The sequence below is a fragment of the Clavispora lusitaniae genome (assembly GCF_014636115.1).
Source record: "Clavispora lusitaniae strain FDAARGOS_655 chromosome Unknown tig00000223_pilon, whole genome shotgun sequence".
Classification (NCBI taxonomy): domain Eukaryota; kingdom Fungi; phylum Ascomycota; class Pichiomycetes; order Serinales; family Metschnikowiaceae; genus Clavispora; species Clavispora lusitaniae.
Window position 1 is genome coordinate 173,477 of NW_027093981.1, and position 21,275 is coordinate 194,751.

Sequence of the window (21,275 nt, forward strand, 5' to 3'; positions counted from 1 at the left end):
TTTTCGATCATATTTGCATCCCAATCTAGTAACTGCGTCCCGTATTTCATCTCTTCTCATCCCGGTATTCTCTCTGTATTAAGGACCACTACTCTGTCAGAACCAAGATTATGTACACCTGCAAAAGATGAAGCAGAAAGACGGACTCGCTCGACAAGTTTTAAAACCTCTAAAGCAACCTAAAAGAATGTAAGAAGAAATCCATGAATCAAACAAACAAACAATAAAGCCGGCATTAGTATATTTACAAAGACTGCACATAAGTCGTTACCGTATTTAACGATCTAGCTATATGCCTTTAGAAGCCACGCCAAAACACCGGATATGACAGACGGCGGAGAGGAATTATCACGCGGGAGGCTTTCAACAGATACCAATGTTGATTTGAATACAGACATAGCACCTGCATCGGAATACTCCGAGTCTGCCCAGAAGAAACTAGCGGGGTCTGTTTTTTCCAGCATGAGGAGTAGCATGGACGGGAGCCCGAGCATATTGAACGCCTTCAACATTTTAAAACAAGGAAATGCCATTGACGACGACATAAGCGCAAGTTCCTCCTTTCCGCTTGGTCCCAACTCCATTTTCGAATTAACAATCGGATCAGATGCAGCGAGGTTGAAGACAAATAGAGGCCTAAAGAACCAAGTCACCATAAACGGGGGGACCACAACCATTCATCATTTGATTAAGCCATCTGTGGATGAAATACCTCGAATTCTGCTACATTCATTGAAGAAAAAGGTGACCAATACAGAATTGTCAGATGCTTTGGTCAAAGATACCATTAGCGATTATAAAAGCTTCGAGCTGGGATACAAAGCGCTTACTGAAGATATGCTTTCAAAACTCTCAGAACAGCAAGACACACAGAAGGATGATGCTTCAGGTAGCATCAGCTTTATGTCCGATAATGACGATGATCTCATTCCCCAAGTATTTGAAGACCCGAACTTCCGATTGGATGATCCAAGAATTTTCCGCCAGGTAATGGAAAATACAAGACTTTTGCCGGATCCAGATGCACCTGATGAGGCGAACAGCAATATTATTAACGGCCCTCAAATCCAAGAGAAATTATCCCACTATTTAGACGTGGTAGAGGTTCAATTGATTCATGAAATATCAAAGACATCAAATTCATTTTTCAGCACGTTGGGAGATATACAAGATATTGAGCAAGAGTCGAAATCATGCATTGACAAGTTTGCCGAAATCAAACACAAAGTTGCAGATATCGAGGAATATCAAGCTGAGACTGGAGCAAAGATTTTGGATTTGATCGACGAAAGAAAAAGTGTCAATCACCTTGAATCATCTGTACTACAACTCCAATCTGTCCTTTCGAAATATGCCGACGCCATGATTCATCATCGACATAAGCAGCATTTGAAATGCCTTCAAGAAATTTTGGTTATCGAAAACCTTATACTAGGGGTTGAACCTGAGGACTATCAAGATGAAGGGACAAAACATTTATATCCAAAATTTGAATATCCGATGGTCAATCTCTCCCGGCTTCCGGCACTAGAAAAGTTTCGACAAGACGTGGAAAATCTCAAGCTGGCTTCCAATCAGGGCTACAGTGAGGAATTTGTACAATTACTTGTCGAGGATCTTCGTTCACATTACAAATCAATTTCGTCAAAAGATACGATGAATCGTATTTATGTCTCCATAGATCGCTCGCGCAAGTATCAAGACAAAAACGTCAACAAGACATTTAATGAAATTGATTCACAGACAAAAAAGAAAATCCAAAATTTCATTCAAAATTTATCAAACTCGGGTTACATTACTACTGCGTTCACAGAATACCAAAACAGTGTCATAGGTGAAGTCAAGGCAATAATAAGACATAATTTGCCTTCAGGGAAACCCGATCCTCAAACAGATGAGCTATCCTCGAAAGATAAATCTCCTTCATTCGCCGAGAGTGAGAAAACCCAAACGGAAGGTACTCCATCAGGCAACGCTTCATTGTCAGAAAATATAAGAAAAATGTCTCACGACCAATTCTCACGAATGATGACTGCCATCTATTCAAACTTGTCTGAATGTCTAAGGAGATTGACCATTCATCAGAAGCTCTTACTTGATATGTCACTCTCGTCACTTCCACCACAATTGTCACAGAATATCGATGTCATGTCTTTGGATATTACCAACTCAATCAATAAGGCAATTGAGCTTACCCAAGTCAGACTTGTCAAAATTTTGAATGTGCGTCTGGAACAAATAGGTGATCTCCCTGTTAAGCAGTACTTACATTTGTATCTGCTTTCATCTGCGTATCTACTGGAATGCGAGTCCATTAATCCTGTCTTTGTTGCTTCGGGTCTGGGAAGCTCCTTGACTGAGTGGGTCAGAAATCATGTTGGATACTTTGTTCACAAATTTCACTCAAACTCTGTTAGACAGGTGGCCAATGCGTGTGATAAAGAAACTTGGAGGGAATGTACGACACCAGAAAAGATATCAATGGGACAAGATGTTCTTGATACTATTCTTGGATACTCTGAGTACATTAAAAGCGATGGTCAAAGTGGCTTCAGTGGAAGCGATTGGATCGAATTTTTAGACTTTTTTGAAGATGATTCAATTTCCAAGGAAACATCGAAAACGGCTAATGATTCAAATAGTTCTTTGATGTTAAAGATCCAAGATCTGGAGTTCTTGGTTCCAGAACTCATATTAACAGTTAATGAGCACGTCCGAGACTACTTGATCATCATTAAAATTTTTCCGTCGAGGGCTGGTTCCGTTCGCGGGAATATGTTGACTTTCTTCAAGTTACTCAATACCAGAGTTTCTCTGGCAATCTTAAATGCTGGAGCCACTCGAACTGCTGGATTGAAGCATATCACCACAAAACATCTCGCTTTATGCATTCAGACCATTGCTTTTACAATTGCGCTTTTATCAGCTATTCAGCCCGTTTTCGCCAATCATAGGCATGAAACTGAGCTGACCAATAGTAATTCTGAGGAGATAACTATTGAATCTGTCACCAATCTCTACAAAAGCCACCGGCGAGAATTGTATGACAAATTGGTTTCGATTATGCATGACAGAACGCTAAATCACTGTGGTGCAATCATGAAGCTTGACCTTTCTCAGCCAATAAAACATCCACAGCAGAGCCATCCATATATGGAAACGTTGGTGAAGGAAACAACCACTGTATCTAAGGTTTTGACGAAATACTTGCCTGAAACAGAGTACTCCTACATCCTTCTGCAAATATTCAGCAACTACAAGCAGCTTCTTGTTAAATGCTACTGTATGGATCTTCCTCAATTCAAAGATTTCTATGAAAAACAAAGCATTTTGAAAGACGTTGATTACTTCCGTGTCAAACTAAGTGATCTACCTGGATATGGGAACTCGGGCCAAGTTATATGGGAGAATGTCAATTCTCTTCCGACTATTGAAGATGCGAAGATGGAAGAAGTAATGAGGATGAATATCGCCAACGAAAAGGCTATCGCTTCATCAAAGACGTCAATGGAGGAGACTCGAAGCACACCCCAAAGCTCTGAGCCTCGTAAAAGCAGCGATAGTCAACAGGTTGCTGAAACTGTAATACCGGGGTTTAAAAACAAGGAAGCTTCAGAAGAGTCGGAGAAAGAATCAACTCGACCTGTCGTGCTAGAAGAGAGTGCATCAAAAAAGCGAATCGAAGCTGCTGTTGAAAAACCCGATGAGGCGAATTCGGCGCAAACTAAACCTGATGATCCAAGTATGGAAGATTCCAAACCAGAAGAACCAAATGCCGAGAAATCAGAGTTTGAGGGACCAAAAGTTGAGGAACGCAAGGTCGAGGATCAAACATCAGAGGCACCTATAACAGAAACTCCTAAAGAAGAAGATTCTAAAGCCGCAGATGCTAAAACAGAAGATGCTAAAGCAGAAGATGCAGAAGATGCTAAAAGAGACGATGTTAAAACAGAAGATGTTAAAACAGAAGATGTTAAAACAGAAGATGTTAAAACAGAAGAAGCTAGCACAGAGGATACTAAAGCAGAGGATTCCTAAGGTCCACAATCTGCGCCAAATGATGAAGAATCAAAAGAGGCAGAACTTGAAAGAAAACCCTAACACCTAGTGTAGGATGATGAGGTGGCCAGTCATATCAAAGCCCTGCCTAAGAAGAAATGATACACTATTGCTGCTTAAATAAGAATAAATTAAGAGACGCAAAGCTAAACATGTATACTAAAAGGAAAACTTTCCATCAACTTTCTTGAAGGGCTCGTCTTCCGTCACAATACAGTCGATTAATTGGTATGGTGCGACATCGAACGCTGGATTCCAAACCTGGATACCAGGAGTGGCAATCCCAACGGTCATTTTTTCTCCAACAGATCCATCTTCACGAAGGACAGGGCCCTTCAAGCTTGTGAGCTCGTGTGCTGGTCTCTCTTCAATAACAATTTCATCACCGGTCTCAGTTTTGAGGTCGATAGTGGTGTTAGGAGCAGCAACCATGAACTTAATCTTGTCTTCTTCCTTCGTGAAGGTAGAGTTGAAAAAATCTGCAATCGCAGCTAACTGATAAGTTCCAATTTTGTTTGCCAGATCACCATTTTTCACCACTCTGTCAGCGCCGGTAATGATGAATTTCACCGGAGCCGCACTTCCCTTTATGTTCTTCTTCTTGTGTAAAGTAGAAATCAAAGATGTTACCATGTTATCGCATATCATGGTGAATGGAATTTTCTCGTAGTGTAACTCGTAAGTCGTCAACTTTGCCCCCTGGTTGTATGGACGTGTTTCCAATGGGTAAACATGTTCGAACCAAAATTCTTCATTCGACACAGATTTGGACAATTGCGCATGCACAGTACGGATGACACCCAAAGCAGTTCCGTGACCAGATGTGGCCAAAGATCCAGTATTACAGACAGTCACAATCGAGAACGGCCCTTTGAAGTTTTGCGCTTTTAATGTCTCCGAAATGAATCGAAGTCCATTCTCGCCAATCTTGAAGTTGTTGCGCAAGTCATCTTCGTGTAAACTCACCGAGTAGTCAAATAACAACTTCCAAACTTTTTCAGTCACCAAATCGCTTTTCTCAAAATGGGAAACGAGCAAAGCCTTAATTTCATTGCAAGCGTTTGCAAGGTTCACTGCAGTGGGTCTGGAAGTCACCAAATAGTCAATGGAGTTAAGCAAATCCGCAACGGTCTTCAGGGTCTCTCCACTCTTCAAATACAAGTGTGTGTCCACAGTGATTGCAAACGCTCCTACAATAGCGATGGCTGGAGCACCTCTAACTTGCATCAGTTTGATAGCTTCAAAAGCATCCTGAATGGACTTGATGTTGATGTACCTGCTTTCGTACGGAAGAAGAAGCTGGTCAAGAATATCGAGTGTGACATTCTCTTTATCAAAGCGGATGGCCTCTAGAGTGTCCTTTGACATGTTAGTGGGAGATGTAGTGGGATTATCAAGCACGTGTAGGATTCAAGAAGTTCAAATCTGCACAGGAATACTCCACAGTTTTTTCTTGCTCGTTCGCATCAAGAACCATCTGCACGACTCAGATCACTTATGGCATCTTCTGTAAAGATCAACTTTAGCCCCAAAATCAGAATATGAGTCTGCGGACGCAGTCCACATCAAATTCGTCTGTGAGAGCGTTATATTTGCATCTCAATAGTTTTCTTCCTGTAATTGGGCATCTTCCTCCTTTGCTAACATTGTATGTGGGAGCGTGATTGTCAGCCTTCTCCTTTCGATCGGTCTTCTCGTTATCAGACTGGTTTTCTTCATCAGACTCTTCATCCGTATTATCCTCATCGTCATCGGTAGCTAAATCTTCGGGGTTTCTCGCTAACTTGTGAGAATCTCTGAGATAATTGTAGATACATGTGTAACAGAAGACATGGCCTGTTTCGATGATAGCAGGATTCAGAATCTGTTGCTTGCATAAGGGACAGAGTGCTCCTGATCTGTAATGCTTCCGGCTATTACTTTCCTGTTGGGCAAGTCTTGCTAGTACGGAAGGAGGCGGAACAACGTCTTTCAAGCCGCTGCTTTGAGACTTAGCCAACTGCTGGGCAAATTCGGAGTTGTTCCACCACTCGAGGAATTTCAAAGAGAAAATCGCCAAGGGGAAAAAAGTACCAAGTGCAAAACGTACTGCTTTGGACGATGGCCTAAGCAAATTGCGCCAAAGAAACAGAAGTAAAGTTTCAGTCTTGGAAGGCGGAGCAACCCTATTAGGTTTTTGCGATTTCCGAGAAAGTGGGGCCTCATTCCGGGAGTAATCAGATTGCTGGAGACGCGAGAAGTTGATGTTGAAAAGCGCTGTGAGTAATGTTGGTGCCTTAGACTCTCCGCCCAAGTACATCAAAGCGACGAAAAGATTAGCTGCTTTCAATGAGCTCTGTACATATGGATATAATTGAACAAACAATCGCTTGAGCCATATGACTCGAGCTTCGGTGGCGCTCATATTATCGGTAATTTCAAGTTGGTTGGTGGCGTACTTCGAGTAGAGCAATTCATATTGGTAACCAAACTTCTCCAGAAGGTACGCTGTTCCTGTAATTTCAAAAATCGACACCCATCTCTGTAGTTTTGACAACCTTCTTCCATCCCCGATCATGGATGGAACCAACTGCGATAGCTTTGCTTGGTTATACTTTGCATTAGCCAAGGGAGTCTTGCTGACCCGCTTCAAGCCATAGAAATTCTCTGTGAAGCTGCCTTGCCAATTCTTGAAGAAGTAATATTCGATAGCCGTCCGCAACACAAGATTGAGCTCGTCAAACCTGTTAGCCACTCGAAGTAAATATCCTGGATATTTCTGAGCATAGTGAACCAAAATATACCTCAAGGATGGCGACAAGAGCGCCTCAAGCTGGCTGGCGGAGATGATTTCAAAGACCGTGGGTGTCTCAGAATCCAACTGTGACGCATCTAAAGACGAGTAGTATTCCATGATGTTGGTATCACCTTAATAAGACGTAAGTAGTATGGAAACCTTCCCCACAATCTGAGCCGAGGGTCGTGCAAAGTGCAGAAGGACGGGTTAGAGATAACAAGTACCAATATCGTCGAAATACAGTGATGAAGAATATTATTCTTTATATCTCGTTTTTGATCGTACTATCTCTAGCTTACAAATAATCCTTATTGGACATACTCGCATCTTTCTAGTGCCACCCAAAGCAGAAGTAATTACATGCGCACCATAGTTTGCAGCTATTCTCTCATGGAAAAGTTGGAGTCACTTAACGCTATTGTTGAAGAGTTCCAAATCAAAGCTTCGACATTAAGAGTATTCAAAATTAGTGAACTTGTTCTGGAAGGTAAGAACTATGACGTTGTGGCTGAATCTCCGCGTCACTTGGAAACGGGAAATGTTCCTAACTTCTTGTTCGAAGACAGAGACCAGAATTTCTGTTCGATCTTCAGTGACTCAGTCGTGTCGAATGAGAGTCATTGTACTCAGATAACTGAGTCATTGCCAAATATCAAGTTGCTTTCAGACGCAGAGATTCTCAGTAGCGACTTCGAACCAGATCAAGGCGCAACAATTTTGACCAGTGACGCGTATACTTGATCAGAGGAACATGTATATATGTGCATACACACAGAATATGTGAAGAGTAACTATAAAGAAGGGAATAAAGAAGAGAAAAGTCAACGGTGAAAAAAGCAGCTCTGACTACAAGAGACTTTTGCAAGGCTCGCTTCGGCTCAGTTTTACGTCAAACTTGACACCGTGCTTGACATAAATTTCCCACACAGACAAGTCAAAAACCTTGAAATCCTTCAAATCGTCATTGTCACCCGTGCTCAGCTCATCCAATTTTTTAAACCAGTACTGGAATTGCTTGTTTGACTCCGATTTGGCAGATGCTCGATTGTCTTCAGGTCGCATACCATATGGTACCCAGCCCAACTTGTGAAGAAGAGACTCAGCAATGATGTTTTCTAGTGGCAAATACCCATAGTAGTAGCCATAAAATAAAACCATCGTGAGTTCATTGACCATTGACGCGCTTTCAGGAGTTTTCTGTGATGCCAAGGTTTCAATCTCCTTCAAAAACTGATCAAACTGGTTGCCTGCCCTTATGCGATTCCAGTAGTTCTCAATCTTTGAAACAAATAATGGAGGTTTGAACTGAGGTTCTGCTTCAGCATCGAAAAGCCCTTTCGGAAGGTATGACTTGTGGATTAGCGTGCGGAAAGGATCATATGTCTCTGACTTTGCTAAGAATCTCGATGCATCTTTGGCTTTGTTGTTTGCAGTGAACGAGACTGCAAAGTCTTGGATCCCAGGTGGAACCCTTAACAAATTCACATCGCAAAATAGCTCCAACTCACATTGGGGTAATGCAGAGTTTTTCAACACCTCCAAATACGGCGAATATTCGTCATTCTTTGTGAGTAGAGAGAGTAACTCCGATGAAGCGTCAGTCTCATTCTTTGTTGGATACTCTTTACTAACACTTGTGCTCTTCGTTGGCTCCTTCTCTTTTTCTTTCTCCTTTTCTGTGTTCTCAGAAACCGACACTGGTTTCACATTGTTCTGGCTCTGTTCAGAGCTGTGTCCACCTGCAGCAACAGACCACTTCAAAGTACCAGCTGGTTTTGACGGTGTCGATGCTGGTTTGAGAGTAGTGACAAAAGCAGGACTAGAATTATCGTTCGAGGTAGTTTTCTCAACAAGCTTGACTTTCGGTGTCGAAACTCTGACTGGGTTGACTTTAGGCGTTATTTCAGGGTTAGAATGTTGTTGTGGAGCAGGAGAGGCTGAGGCTGTGCGCTTGCGTTTCGAGCTATCTGAGGCTTTTGGTTCCACTGATTCATGTTCCTCTTGACTGCTCAATAGACTAGTGTCAACTGTGTCATCATGTCCATTTGAAACCACAATGTTTTTGGCACTATTGTCTTTAGCTTCTTTGATTATCTCATCATAAACCGTTTCGTCATCAACAAAATCTGGCTCCTGGTTCGATTCCACATAGAAGGTCAAATCGTCTTGTACAGCCCATATCAGACCAACATCCACCTTCCCCTCTCTGAGGAAACGCATCACTTGCTCTATACTGTCAATGTGAAACTCATTCTTCGATTTAAACGTGTCAATCTCCTGTTTCCTCTCCTCTATTGCCAGCATGTTACTCTTTCTGATCTTCTTCTGCGATAGTTTTTCATATTCCTCATCCAAGGCTTCGTTTTGTTCTCCCAAGCTCTCAAGGATCCCTTCTAGGAATTCTAGGGCTTCTTCAACTTCCGGCGTTAGTCCTTGTTCCCCATTGTCCATTGCAGCTAGCATGATAGACTGGTTCGAATACGATTTCATCTTTGAGTTCTTTTCCACTTCCTTATAGCATTCCATTGCTTCTTCTACTAGTCTTCTGTGCTCATGTAGTTTCAGCGAAGCAATGGTAGCTTCTAGCGAATCGTTTCCTTGCCATGTCTTAATTTGATCTCGAAACTTTTGAAGTTTTTTGATCTCTTTTTTCAAGTCGCTTTCAAGCTTCTCTCGCTGAGAATCATTGCTAGATGCTTCATGTCGTTGGAAATAATAGTTGAAAAGATCTAGCCCTTCATGTATCTTTTTGAAGACTGTCTCAACTTCTCTGAATGTGTTAGTGCCTTAGCGAAGATATGAAACGTTTCAGGTTAGCCTCAAATAGGCCAGTTCCTGGAGCAGACTGACGTACTTTTGTAGTTTTCTATTTGACATTTTATGCAGATTAGTTAGTCAAGTCAAAGGTACATAATATTGTTCCCGTCTCTTTTTGAAAGATTTTTTTTCTGGTACTAGGTTAATGGTTAAACTGAGAATCTGCTGGACTATACACGTGACTCCACTTACTTAAATTGGAACGCATACTAGATTCGTTAAATCAAGGAAGCAGCAAACCTTATACAATAACGAAGGAAAAGGCATAATATTAATATCTTTCCTTTTCCTAATGCCATCATACATTGATCTTAGAGGGGCATTATTGCCGAGTATAAACGGCAATTCTTCTCCCATACTTTCCTGTGTACATCATTTAAAACTTACGGAACAAAAAGTGACCCAGTGCAGAAAACTTTGATATACAAATTATATAATATTACAATTCATCGTGATCGAACTCATCATCAGAATCATCGTCACCGAATTGAGCCCCTTCATCGTTGCCAACATTACTGTAAACCTTTTCGGAAATCTTTGAAGAAATATCAATCAATTTTTGTTTTTGTTCTTCAAATTCTTCAGAGGTGGCAGTATCGTAGTTATCTTCCAAGAACTCAGTAACTTCGGCAATTACGTCACTCAAAGCTTCTCTGTCTTCGTCACTGACCTTGGAAAGGTACTCGTCGTCGTTGTCGTCGAGTTTTTGCTTCATGTTGTGGGTGAGGTTCTCAAGAGAGTTTCTAGCTTCAATTCTGGCCTTGACCTCGGCATCTTGAGCAGCATACTTCTCAGCTTCCTCTACCATTCTGTCAATTTCTTCCTTAGACAATCTCTTCTTGTCGTTTGTGATAGTGATCGATTCGGCCTTACCAGTACCCTTGTCCAAAGCTTCGACCTTCAAAATACCATTGGCATCCAAGGAGAAGGTGACCTCGATTTGTGGGACACCTCTTGGAGCTGGTGGGATACCGGTCAATTCGAACTTACCCAACAAGTTGTTGTCCTTAACCAAAGCTCTCTCACCTTCGTAGACCTGGATCAACACAGTTGGCTGGTTGTCGGCCGCAGTAGAGAAAATTTGGGACTTCTTGGTTGGAATAGCAGTGTTTCTGTTAATCAAGGTAGTCATGACACCACCAGTGGTCTCAATACCCAAAGTTAAGGGGTTGACATCCAACAAAACAATGTCATTGACACCCTCTTCACCGGAAAGAACACCTGCTTGGACAGCAGCACCGTAAGCAACTGCTTCATCAGGGTGGATACCCTTAGATGGTTTCTTGTTGAAGTAGTTCTCAATCAACTCTTGAATCTTTGGAATTCTGGTAGAACCACCAACCAAAACAATGTCATCAATTTCATTCTTCTTAACTCCAGCATCAGACAAGACTCTTTCCACTGGGGCCAAAGTCTTCTTGAAAGAGTCCATGTTCAATTCTTCGAACTTGGCTCTGGAAATTGGTTCAGAGAAGTCAATGCCGTCAACGAAGGAGTCGATCTCAACTCTTGTAGAAATTTGAGACGACAAAGTTCTCTTTGCCTTTTCAGCTTCTCTCTTCAACTTGGCAATAGCCTTAGGGTTGGAGGAAATATCAATACCGTGCTTCTTCTTGAACACCTTGGTGAAGTGTCTAACGAGCTTGAAGTCAAAGTCCTCACCACCCAAGTGAGTGTCACCAGCGGTAGCCAAAACTTCGAAAACACCACCCTCGATAGACAACAAAGAAACATCAAAGGTTCCTCCACCCAAGTCGTAAACAATGATCTGCTTCTCGCCATCAGTCTTGTCCAAACCGTAGGCAATAGCAGCAGCAGTAGGCTCGTTGACAATTCTCAACACGTTCAAGCCAGCAATAGTACCAGCATTCTTGGTGGCAAGTCTTTGCGCATCGTTGAAGTAAGCTGGAACAGTGACAACGGCGTGAGTGACCTTCTTGCCCAAGTACTCTTCAGCAATGGTCTTCATTTTACCCAAAATCATGGCAGAAATCTCCTCAGGAGTGAATTCCTTGGCCTCTCCGTTGACCTCGACGTGGACAACAGGAGTATTACCCTTCTTGACAATTTTGTAAGGCAAGTGCTTGATTTCCTTTTGGACGACCTTGTCGTTGTAATCCAAACCGATCAATCTCTTGATATCAAAGATGGTGTTGTTGACGTTGGAAGGCGCCTGGTTCTTGGCAGCGTCTCCAATCAATCTCTCTTCGGCGGTAAAAGCCACGTACGAAGGAGTAATTCTGTTACCTTGGTCGTTGGCCAAAATTTCCACTTTGCCGTTCTTCATGACACCCACGCAAGAGTAAGTGGTACCCAAATCGATACCAATGACGGTACCGTAGTTTTCAGAAGCATCTTCGTCGGCGGCAGCCAAAGCCATTCCGCTAGAAGCGGAAAAGAAAGGCATCACCACGCACATCAAGACGAGGAATAGGGAAATTCCCGACATCCAAAGCTTGTTCTGAGACCTAGACATTATAAGATGACGAGGGACAAATAGTAGGATGAGAAATCAAACGCAGAGCCAAGCAGCGAGAATATATATATTTGAGGTTTGCGCGCGTCCATAGAAAATGAAAGAAGATTTAGCGACGGCGCGTGGCCTGGATGCAGTACCCGCTCCATTTAGTGACGTGGCCAATCGGTTTTACATGAGACAAGTGGAACTTTTAGGGCGAGCGAAAGGTAGATGTGCGACTCGGATTACATAATCGCCCAAACGATTGCGTGGAATCGGGCTTCATTGAGAACAGTAGTGCACGGAATTGGGGTACACCACGAAGTAATAAAGCAAAATGTGTGGGGCCGAATAACGACCCCGAACAAACAACTGGGTCAGTAAGAAATGTGTGCAAAAAAAAAGAAATAGAAGAGCAAGAAACAGTGGCAATAATAGGAAATGGACACCTCAGCTTGTTCATGGTGGCAAAATGGTGCATTTTGACACCGTGGTTTATCTTGTGGAGGTGCGGTGTAATTTTGTTTGGAGTGTCCTTCCACCCGTACATCCAATAAAGCTTGGTGTGTAAATAGTGTAGGGAAGTAATTAAGCAGACACAGCAGAAGAGAATAATAGACATGAAAAGAACAGAGAGAGAATACCAGAGGCTAAACTGAATGGATGAAATGAAGTAAATGCCGTCACAGTACGAAGTCACGGGTCTGATCTACTGCTGTTAATGCCAACAGAGCCATTTTAAACGAGTAACAACATCCAGCTAGGTATTGTCTACATTTATGCTTGAAAAAATTAGATTGTGAATGCAACCTCACAGCACTAATGCATGCGGCTAAAGAGCGGGCAATGAACTTGTCAAGCGAACACATCCAGACAAAAAAAGGAAACAAAAACATGTAAAAAGACTGAAAATATAGCTTATAAAGGAGAGTAAAGGGATATAAAATTCAAGCCAATCGATACCACTCTTCTTCCTGGCATTCGACTGGGGCAGAACATTCCTGATTCCCCAGTCCGCAATGTTCTCCACAGTCGCAGTCCATACACACTGTACGGAAAAGAAACAATATTCAATCAACTCAGCTCCAATTGTCACATATCAATGTCAATTTTTTCTTCTTTTTCTTCTTTTTCGTCCCCATCTTTTTTATCACCATAACTGAAAGGCTTTTGCAGTGTTAACCATGTACTTTTGGGGGAAGGTGGCCATAGATGCAGTGCACACCCGTGCCTCCCATTCGTGCGCCTTCTGATAGTCCAGGAGGGACGGGCGAGATATCCCTTCTAGAAGCAGCGTTCTTCTTTTCTCGACATCAAAGACGCCGCCTTGCGCCACCGCTAAAAGAATCTGTCTCTTCAATTCGCCTCCAAACGTTTGCGTTCCCTTCCCCAATTGTCTTTATTTTTCTCCATCCCCTTGCTGAACCGCAGCAATGTCCTCATTTGTCACTGAAGAATTGAACCAGTTGCAGAGGGAGATTCTGGCCAAGAATCCTGCCGACGTGTTGCAATTCTGTGCCAATTACTTCAATTCCAAGTTAGCCATGCAAAGACTGCACTTGTGGCGAGTCCAGCCCAAGGCCAAGGCTGCTGGAATCGACCTTTTCCCCAAAGTCGATTCTGTGGTGGACAACACTGGCTTTGGAGCGCTCCCCTCAACGAGCCACCCATCTTTCAAGTCTCCTTTTGGAACCACGGATCCCCACTCTGATCACCCAGGTGTTTCGCATGAAGAGCACCCTTCTGCAGCAACCCAAGACGCTGGCGCTCTTTTCAAAGGCGGCTTTGGTGTGGGAAAGGCCGCTACATCGGCTCCTCCTCAAGACCTTGACCCCAGCGACCCATCTGCTGCTCGTGCAGTGCCTGCAAAGCCAACTAAGCTTCCCATTGCCTTCAACGCCAATAGAAGAGTCTCCGTTTCGGCAGAAGCAATGAACCCAGACAAGTTTAAAAGCGACTCTTGGAAGCCACCTGTGAATGATTTACTGCCAGAACAGCGCAAAGAGTTGTCACGTACATTATCACTGAACTTCTTGTTCCAGCAGTTGGACAAGGAGTCTAAAGAAACCGTTGTTGCTGCCTTGAAGAAGATGCAGTTCGCTCCCGGAACAGAAATCATCACGCAGGGCGATGAAGGTGACTACTTTTACGTAATTGAGTCTGGTAGAGTCGACTTCTACGTCAACGGTACTAAAGTTAATACAGCCAGTGACGGCTCCTCTTTTGGTGAATTGGCATTGATGTACAACTCTCCAAGAGCAGCCACAGCAGTAGCTGAATCTGACGTTACTTGTTGGGCTTTGGACCGTGCTACATTCCGCCGCATTTTGTTGGAAGGTACTTTCAATCGCAGAATCATGTACGAGGACTTTTTGAAAGACGTCAAAGTTTTGTCGGGTTTGACCCACCAGGAGAGGTCTAAGTTGGCCGATGCTTTGAGCACCGAGATCTATCATGCTGGAGACAAGATCGTTACCGAAGGTGAGACCGGCGACAAGTTTTACCTTATCGAGAGCGGTACATGCGAAATCTCTAAAAAAGATGAAGGTGTTATTGCGACCATTGGTAAAGGGAAATACTTTGGTGAAGTGGCTTTGTTGAATGACTTACCACGTCAAGCAACTGTCACCGCTAAGGACACTGTCATTGTTGCTACCCTCGGTAAATCTGGTTTTACGCGTTTGTTAGGGCCTGCTCTTGACGTCTTGAGAAAACAGGACCCAACAACTCATTGATTGCACCCTGTTGCTTTATTTGCTTGCAAATGGCAGTCAGTACAATTGAGCTTATCAGTACATTGCGTTTGGCTATATCGAGACCTATATTCTCGCCTTTGTACGAATTGAAGAACAAATCTTCGACTTTACATCCAGAAGTAATATACAATAATCAAATTTGAATGTATGTTAAGATTCGTAGTGATGCCTCTCATAATTTGGAGCAGCCTCTTTCATACAAGATGAAATCATGTGAGCGCTTACTCCGACTACTGTTTTCATCTTTCTGTTACAATCGACGATTGGCAGTCTCGAGAAATTAGCCAAAGATTCACGTTTTTACCAAAGTTCTTTATTCACGCATACTAGTATATCAACTCAGTGGAAAAGAGAGAAAAGAAAGATTCGGGATCGGACAAGCGTTGGACTGCTTAACTTCAAGACATCTAAAGTTTGCCATAAATTGCGGTCCCTTTCACTCATTATGCATGGCAATCTATTTAAATTGAAACACTTCTGCTAAATCTAGCGGATTTGCTCTTTGAGAAAGGCCTAAAGATAAAAACCACATTCGGTACTTGAACTTATTTCACTACATTCTCCAGCAGAAGTTGATAATCCCAGTCACATACTTCCCATCTCATGAGTCGAAAATATCACTTGAGTCTTTTGTGCTTTGTACTACGCATACTATTTTCTCCTTTTTTATTTTTTTTCTTTTTCATCTTTTTTTTCTCTCCAGTTTACTAGAATTAAACTGATAAAATGTATGTACCTACGTGACCTGCCGTATTTCGTGAAGTTCGCGTTTCTCAAATACAATCACCCGACTCTTCATAGCAAGACAATGTTCCCTTTTTCGCTGCTTCTTCCCCCAACGACGCCAGCAGGCGGTTTCTTACCCCATTGGTTGCTTTTCATTTCTGTTGTGTCTGTCTTCAACTCATGTCAGACTTATATGGTGAAGGACCTTAGTCTCACGAGAAAAGTTTACTCGTCGGCACCACAAACTGAAGTCACCAACTTGAGTGCCCGCACGTTTGGAACCTGGACATTCTTGACCTCTATCGTGAGATTTTATGGTGCCTACAACTTAATTGGAAACGAGACCATGTACAACCTTTGTATCTGGACTTTTGTTGTTGCCGGAGTGCACTTCGTTTCTGAATGGTTGTGGTTCAAAAACTGCAAACTCGACAAAGGCTTAGCCGGCCCATTAGTGGTTTCCTCGGCGAGCTTGGTGTGGATGTTTTCGCAAAAAGAATTCTACCTTGGATATTAGTCGATTCGAAATAGGATATTGTGCCAATCATCAGACTATTCAAGGTCTGTACGAAGATAACATCTGTTTCGATGAAAGCAGATGTGAAGGAAAATAAAAAGTACTCAAAAAGAACAAATGTTCAGTACTGTGCATGTTTTATAATAAACGTGTTCAAATAAACAATGTAGTAGCCGCACCACTAATTCTCCATGCACATACAACAAAGAATAGGAAGTTAGCAATGCCTAAAAAGAAAACTAAATCTGGTAAATAAAGGTTTCAACGCCTAGTAGACAAGACACTCTGTCGAAACCCTGCTGACTTTTTCAACACCAGTCAATGGCTGCGTGGATTTCCCCTCTTTCGAGGGCATCTCTGACTCAGATAGCGCGCCTTATCTATCGGAATTTTCACTCCATCGAAGAAAAGGTAAAGCTGCTGCCATGGCCATCGAACTTGAAGAGCCACCGTTAACCCACGACAATGTTCAGGTTTATAAAGATCTCTTTGGAGGAACCATGGGTGGTATAGCCCAAGTTTTAGTGGGCCAGCCGTTCGATACAGTCAAGGTCAGATTGCAATCTGCGCCAGAAGGCGTTTACTCAGGAGCGGTCGACGTGGTGAAAAAGCTTGTGGCCAACGAAGGTTTGGGTGGCTTCTACAAAGGTGCCTTGACCCCTTTGGTTGGTGTGGGTGCATGTGTCTCGGTTCAGTTTTCCGTCAATGAGTTTATGAAGAGACACTACGACAGTAAGTCGGGAGGGAAACCTTTGACGCTTGGTCAGTACTTCAACTGTGGTGCTGTTGCGGGATTTGCCAACGGCTTTTTGGCTTCTCCTATCGAGCATGTCCGTATCAGATTGCAGACGCAAACAGGCAACACTAAGATGTTCAATGGTCCTATTGACTGTTTCAAGAAACTTTACCAATCTAATGGTTTGTACTCGGGTATTTTCAAAGGTTTGGCTCCTACTTTGGTAAGGGAAAGTATCGGCATGGGTATTTACTTCGCCACTTATGAGGCGTTGGTGGCTCGAGAATTAGCCCAAAAGACGAATCTCGTCAGAACAGACATTCCAGGTTGGAAACTCTGTTTGTACGGAGGCTTATCTGGCTATGCTCTCTGGATAGTCATTTATCCTATCGATGTCCTCAAGTCGAGATTGCAGACAGATGCTTTATCTGCACCAAAATACAAAGGCTCTATTGATGCGGCCAGAGATGTGTTCAGAGTTTCTGGAATCAAGGGTTTTTACAAGGGCTTCATTCCTACAATCTTGAGGGCTGCCCCAGCGAACGGTGCAACCTTTGCTGTCTTCGAGCTTACTATGAGACTCATTAATTAAACCTATTCTCTAATTGTATCACTTCCAGTTTATCTTTTGTATTATAGCATTGATGTTGTGGTTTGAGTGTATTGAAATCCGTGCCTCAGCAATCCACGCCAATGCCCTATTGATAACTCTTCGACTTAAAACCCTTTATGTAAACCTTTCCAACCATATAGCTAAGCCAGCCTTTTCCGTAAGTCTTGAATAGAATCCAGCGTCTCCGCTTGGTATCCGCTGTGCTCCTTTGATTCTACTTCCTCCACGTAATCATTTGGGTTTAGGCTTCGAATGAACTCCATGAAATCCATCGTATACTCTCCTCTGAACTCATACCAATCAGTTCCCATCAATTCGGCAAGCTCGTACCTGGTGCTGTATTCTTTGTTTTCTCCACTCTCTGTGTCTGAATTCTGGTTCGCCATCATTCTTCGGTTGAAATCCTTATCTATGCGCAAGTGCAATCCCGGAATAATATCCACCACGTAAAGCAAAAACAAGCTAACAACACAGACATATGCAGAAACCACAACCACAGCAAGGACCTGGTATCCCATTTGCACCCAATGATGGGTGACCCAACCACCTTTCGAGTTGTAAAGATCATCAGCAAAAACTCCAACTAACAAAGATCCCACAATGCCACAGATTCCATGCACAGCAAAAACATCTAGCGCATCATCAATTCCTAGCCAGTACTTGACACGAGTAGCCATGTTTCCTGTAATACCACCCACGAGTCCACAAACTATACTTTTCCAAAAACTGATGTCTGTGCTCAAGTATCCTCCACAAGGTGTGAAGACAACTAGTCCGCTAATGAGCCCCGAACAGAAGGAAATAATCGACATGCACCGCTTCTTCGATACGGGCACCAAATGACCGTCAGCTGTTGTCAGATTAGAAGAGTTTCCATCATGAATATTCCCATCTAAAGGTGTAGCAGAATTATAATAGTCAATAAAAGACCATGAGATTCCGGCGCAAGAGGCACAAAGGAGTGTGTTAATAATAATGTAAAAGGTTGTGGCCGAAAACTTGAAATCACATCCAGCAATAAAGCCACACCAGCCATAAACGGTAAAGACTGTACCTATTACCATATTTGCATTGCTAGAACTGCGGTAGTTTTCAAGAATTTTGGGGTTTCGAGGACCAAGATAGTACGAGTACACCAAACCCGTAAATCCTCCAACGATGTGGATACAATTTCCTCCTGCAAAATCAAGAACAGGAATAGAATTCCTTTCCGTAGATAGCCACCCATTCCTGTTCCAAATCCAATATGTCACGGGGTTATAGACTATAGTTGACCAAAAAAAGAGAAACACAAGCATCGGTAGAATTCGGCCACGTTCCGCAATGCACGCTGGAAAGGTAATAACAACTGTAATCACTTTCATCATTCCATTAAACAAGAAGTGTACAACAGCGAGAATATCTCCTCTGGGTGTAGAATAAATATCTTGGCCAGTGCTCCGGATTTCACGCAAGACAGCAAACTTCAAACTACCAATGAAATGATTGGAAGACGAGCCATAGCAAAGTGAATAGCCCCATATATACCAGTCAACAAATACCAAAGCAGCAAGAAACATAGGAATGGCCAACATGGTGAAAGACGATCTTCTCTGTATCAATCCCGAGTAGAAAAGGGAAAGACCGAAAACCACCAGAAAAAGCAAAAGTGTGCAACTAAACATGTAAAGGGTATCAACTGCACCCTTTGCATCAAAAGCTTGAGTCATGGCGCCCAACTTCTTTGCACTTTAGTGCTGTCTTTAGATTCGAATTTTGAGTGTTGATCAAACTGATGACGGTGATGACATGCCGCATGAAAATTATGGGGAACCTGCAGTTCGCTTGTAGCAATATTTTGAGAGGCAGGATTGACAGAAGATCGGGAGGGATTCCGTACTTTGTGCTTTGTCCAAGTTTCTCTTCAAAATGGCACAACCAACGCATGCAGAGTAATTTGAGTCATTTCCTGCTGTGGCAACATTATACCCGTTCTTCACCATCTGGTATACTTCTTGAGGATTGTAGTCTGTGCGAAATGTGGAGGTGTTCAGAAGAAAAGAATAATTGTAGTTGGCAGTATAGATAATAAGCGGTGGTGTATAGTTTGTCCAAACTTGGAAAGAGGGATCGTTGGAAGACATATTGTTCGTTAAATTAACGTTCAAGACTGGAAAGTCGGTTTTAATGTCGCACCCTAAAAAGAGTGGAGCTCGACCATAGTTGTTTTCCATGTACTCGTCAAGACTAGGCACGTGGGGGAAAATGCTTCTGGTAGTCGAATCCTTTAAAAATACGGGAGTTTCTCGAGTAGATGTAGCCGTGTGGTATCTTTGTGCTGTTCTTTGCAACGATGTGCCATTGGGAAAATTATCTCTCTCAGATCCTATATCGACTGCGAAAACGATGTCTACTTGACGGTCTCGAACCAAGAATGGGTTTAATGGTATATTTTGGCCATCATCTCCCCCGTCCGCTAGGTACAATTTTTTGTTTCGGGCCACGGAACGGCCCGTCTTGGTGTTTCTCATGCGGTAAAATGGATTTGGGGAGTAGACAGCATATTCTGGGCGGACACGAGACTTGAGAGCATTTGTTATTCCAAACATCTTCAATACTCTTGATAAGAGCATAGATGACTCCAGTTCCATTTTTAGAATCATGTTAAACACGTATTCGAACAAGGTGTTGAATATGCTTGAAGATGTGCCTGTGATGAATCCAAGATTATCATATCCCATGACACAAATAGTTGCGTTATCTGTAGCTGCTCTAAGTAATGTGGTTCCATTGAAAAGTGGGGTTCCCAAGTACATCGTGTCAGCAAATAAATTCAAGTATGAATCCCATGAGCCAAACTCGTATGGGTTGAATTCATACACATGAGAATAGACACTGTCTTCTTCTACACCTGGAGCTTTTTCGACAGAACTAACAATCGGAAACGGTTGGGAAAAGTTCTGAAAAGAAGCAAATTGGCGAATCGAAGAAAAAGTGGCATATGTGTGCTTCTGTGAGGAAGGAAAGACTTTTCGGGCTAAAGCTCGCCCCCAATAATCTGTTAAAGAAGTCGGATACCCTGTCAAACGTTTAGCACGAACCTCGCTGTTCAAATCTCTGTAGAAATCGAGCGTCTGTCTAAAGGAGGGGCGATAAGATTGTGGTTTGGACGAACCATTAGCAGAAAAAAATGCAGATAGTATAGAAGGTACGATAGAGCTCTTAAATGATGATTGGGGCAAATCAGTTTGTTGCAGATTCTTCAGATCTATCTTCTTACGGATTTTGTCGACATCAACGTTTCCCATGCCCACCAAAACGGGAGTCTCGAGTCTTGAGGCCAATTTAGATATATTATCAACCATGGGCTCGTCATCATTCAATAGATTGTTAACTAGGATCCACAGCCCTCCGGAAATTCCAGCAATATACGTTGAGCTCTGGAGGATCCCTCCCAAATGGCTGTTCCCCGGTGTTCTACTATCAAGGGCCGTCAAGAATCCAGCTCCAATTAACATTGCTCGAAATCCGCCGCCAGAAATGGCGACGGCGATTGTTGAGGACTGAACGAGAGGAATTCGTTTAGAGTAGAGGAACTGATCTAAATGTGGCTTTATTCGCAGTCTTCGGTGGGTTACATAATTAAGTTCTTGTGGCCCTAGTCGCTTAAGTGTTAGAAAAGAGTAAAGACAAATTCGAAGAGACATACTTGATCGGCTACGCGAACTAACGAGGAAGACAGACACAAAGAAAGATATGGAGCATAGGAGCCGAAAGCGGCCGATGATGAGAGAAGAAATAGAGCCACAATATATACTAACATAGTCAGTAGAAAAAA

General features: G+C 42.8%; 11 protein-coding genes across 11 annotated transcripts; 5 read left to right on the forward strand and 6 right to left on the reverse strand. All coding sequences in view use genetic code 12, as the record gives it.

Annotated features, from left to right (window-relative positions):
• Window positions 1-324: 324 nt before the first annotated feature.
• On the forward strand, window positions 325-4,038 carry FOB63_004431 (uncharacterized protein; the record flags this gene model as incomplete). Its single annotated transcript, XM_002614323.1, has 1 exon — window positions 325-4,038. The coding sequence occupies one exon, from the start codon at window positions 325-327 to the stop codon at window positions 4,036-4,038; it is 3,714 nt and encodes a 1,237-aa protein (XP_002614369.1).
• A 180-nt stretch (window positions 4,039-4,218) lies between these two features.
• FOB63_004432 (S-methyl-5-thioribose-1-phosphate isomerase) lies at window positions 4,219-5,427 on the reverse strand (the record flags this gene model as incomplete). Its single annotated transcript, XM_002614322.1, has 1 exon — window positions 4,219-5,427. The coding sequence occupies one exon, from the start codon at window positions 5,425-5,427 to the stop codon at window positions 4,219-4,221; it is 1,209 nt and encodes a 402-aa protein (XP_002614368.1).
• A 166-nt stretch (window positions 5,428-5,593) lies between these two features.
• On the reverse strand, window positions 5,594-6,952 carry PEX12 (ubiquitin-protein ligase peroxin 12; the record flags this gene model as incomplete). Its single annotated transcript, XM_002614321.1, has 1 exon — window positions 5,594-6,952. The coding sequence occupies one exon, from the start codon at window positions 6,950-6,952 to the stop codon at window positions 5,594-5,596; it is 1,359 nt and encodes a 452-aa protein (XP_002614367.1).
• Window positions 6,953-7,225: 273 nt separating this feature from the next.
• FOB63_004434 (uncharacterized protein) lies at window positions 7,226-7,576 on the forward strand (the record flags this gene model as incomplete). The annotated part of the gene is made up of 1 exon (XM_066102400.1): window positions 7,226-7,576. The coding sequence occupies one exon, from the start codon at window positions 7,226-7,228 to the stop codon at window positions 7,574-7,576; it is 351 nt and encodes a 116-aa protein (XP_065958253.1).
• Window positions 7,577-7,681: 105 nt separating this feature from the next.
• On the reverse strand, window positions 7,682-9,712 carry NOT3 (CCR4-NOT core subunit; the record flags this gene model as incomplete). The annotated part of the gene is made up of 2 exons (XM_002614320.2): window positions 7,682-9,605; window positions 9,690-9,712. 2 exons carry the CDS (start codon window positions 9,710-9,712, stop codon window positions 7,682-7,684), a joined length of 1,947 nt encoding a protein of 648 aa, XP_002614366.2.
• A 379-nt stretch (window positions 9,713-10,091) lies between these two features.
• Window positions 10,092-12,128, reverse strand: KAR2 (Hsp70 family ATPase; the record flags this gene model as incomplete). The annotated part of the gene is made up of 1 exon (XM_002614319.1): window positions 10,092-12,128. The coding sequence occupies one exon, from the start codon at window positions 12,126-12,128 to the stop codon at window positions 10,092-10,094; it is 2,037 nt and encodes a 678-aa protein (XP_002614365.1).
• A 1,415-nt stretch (window positions 12,129-13,543) lies between these two features.
• On the forward strand, window positions 13,544-14,845 carry BCY1 (cAMP-dependent protein kinase regulatory subunit; the record flags this gene model as incomplete). The annotated part of the gene is made up of 1 exon (XM_002614318.1): window positions 13,544-14,845. The coding sequence occupies one exon, from the start codon at window positions 13,544-13,546 to the stop codon at window positions 14,843-14,845; it is 1,302 nt and encodes a 433-aa protein (XP_002614364.1).
• Window positions 14,846-15,596: 751 nt separating this feature from the next.
• On the forward strand, window positions 15,597-16,109 carry ERG28 (Erg28p; the record flags this gene model as incomplete). The annotated part of the gene is made up of 1 exon (XM_002614317.1): window positions 15,597-16,109. The coding sequence occupies one exon, from the start codon at window positions 15,597-15,599 to the stop codon at window positions 16,107-16,109; it is 513 nt and encodes a 170-aa protein (XP_002614363.1).
• Window positions 16,110-16,534: 425 nt separating this feature from the next.
• On the forward strand, window positions 16,535-17,437 carry YMC1 (organic acid transporter; the record flags this gene model as incomplete). The annotated part of the gene is made up of 1 exon (XM_002614316.1): window positions 16,535-17,437. The coding sequence occupies one exon, from the start codon at window positions 16,535-16,537 to the stop codon at window positions 17,435-17,437; it is 903 nt and encodes a 300-aa protein (XP_002614362.1).
• A 161-nt stretch (window positions 17,438-17,598) lies between these two features.
• Window positions 17,599-19,167, reverse strand: FOB63_004440 (uncharacterized protein; the record flags this gene model as incomplete). The annotated part of the gene is made up of 1 exon (XM_002614315.1): window positions 17,599-19,167. One exon carries the CDS (start codon window positions 19,165-19,167, stop codon window positions 17,599-17,601), a length of 1,569 nt encoding a protein of 522 aa, XP_002614361.1.
• Window positions 19,168-19,260: 93 nt separating this feature from the next.
• Window positions 19,261-21,144, reverse strand: SPO1 (putative carboxylic ester hydrolase; the record flags this gene model as incomplete). The annotated part of the gene is made up of 1 exon (XM_002614314.1): window positions 19,261-21,144. One exon carries the CDS (start codon window positions 21,142-21,144, stop codon window positions 19,261-19,263), a length of 1,884 nt encoding a protein of 627 aa, XP_002614360.1.
• Window positions 21,145-21,275: the final 131 nt, after the last annotated feature.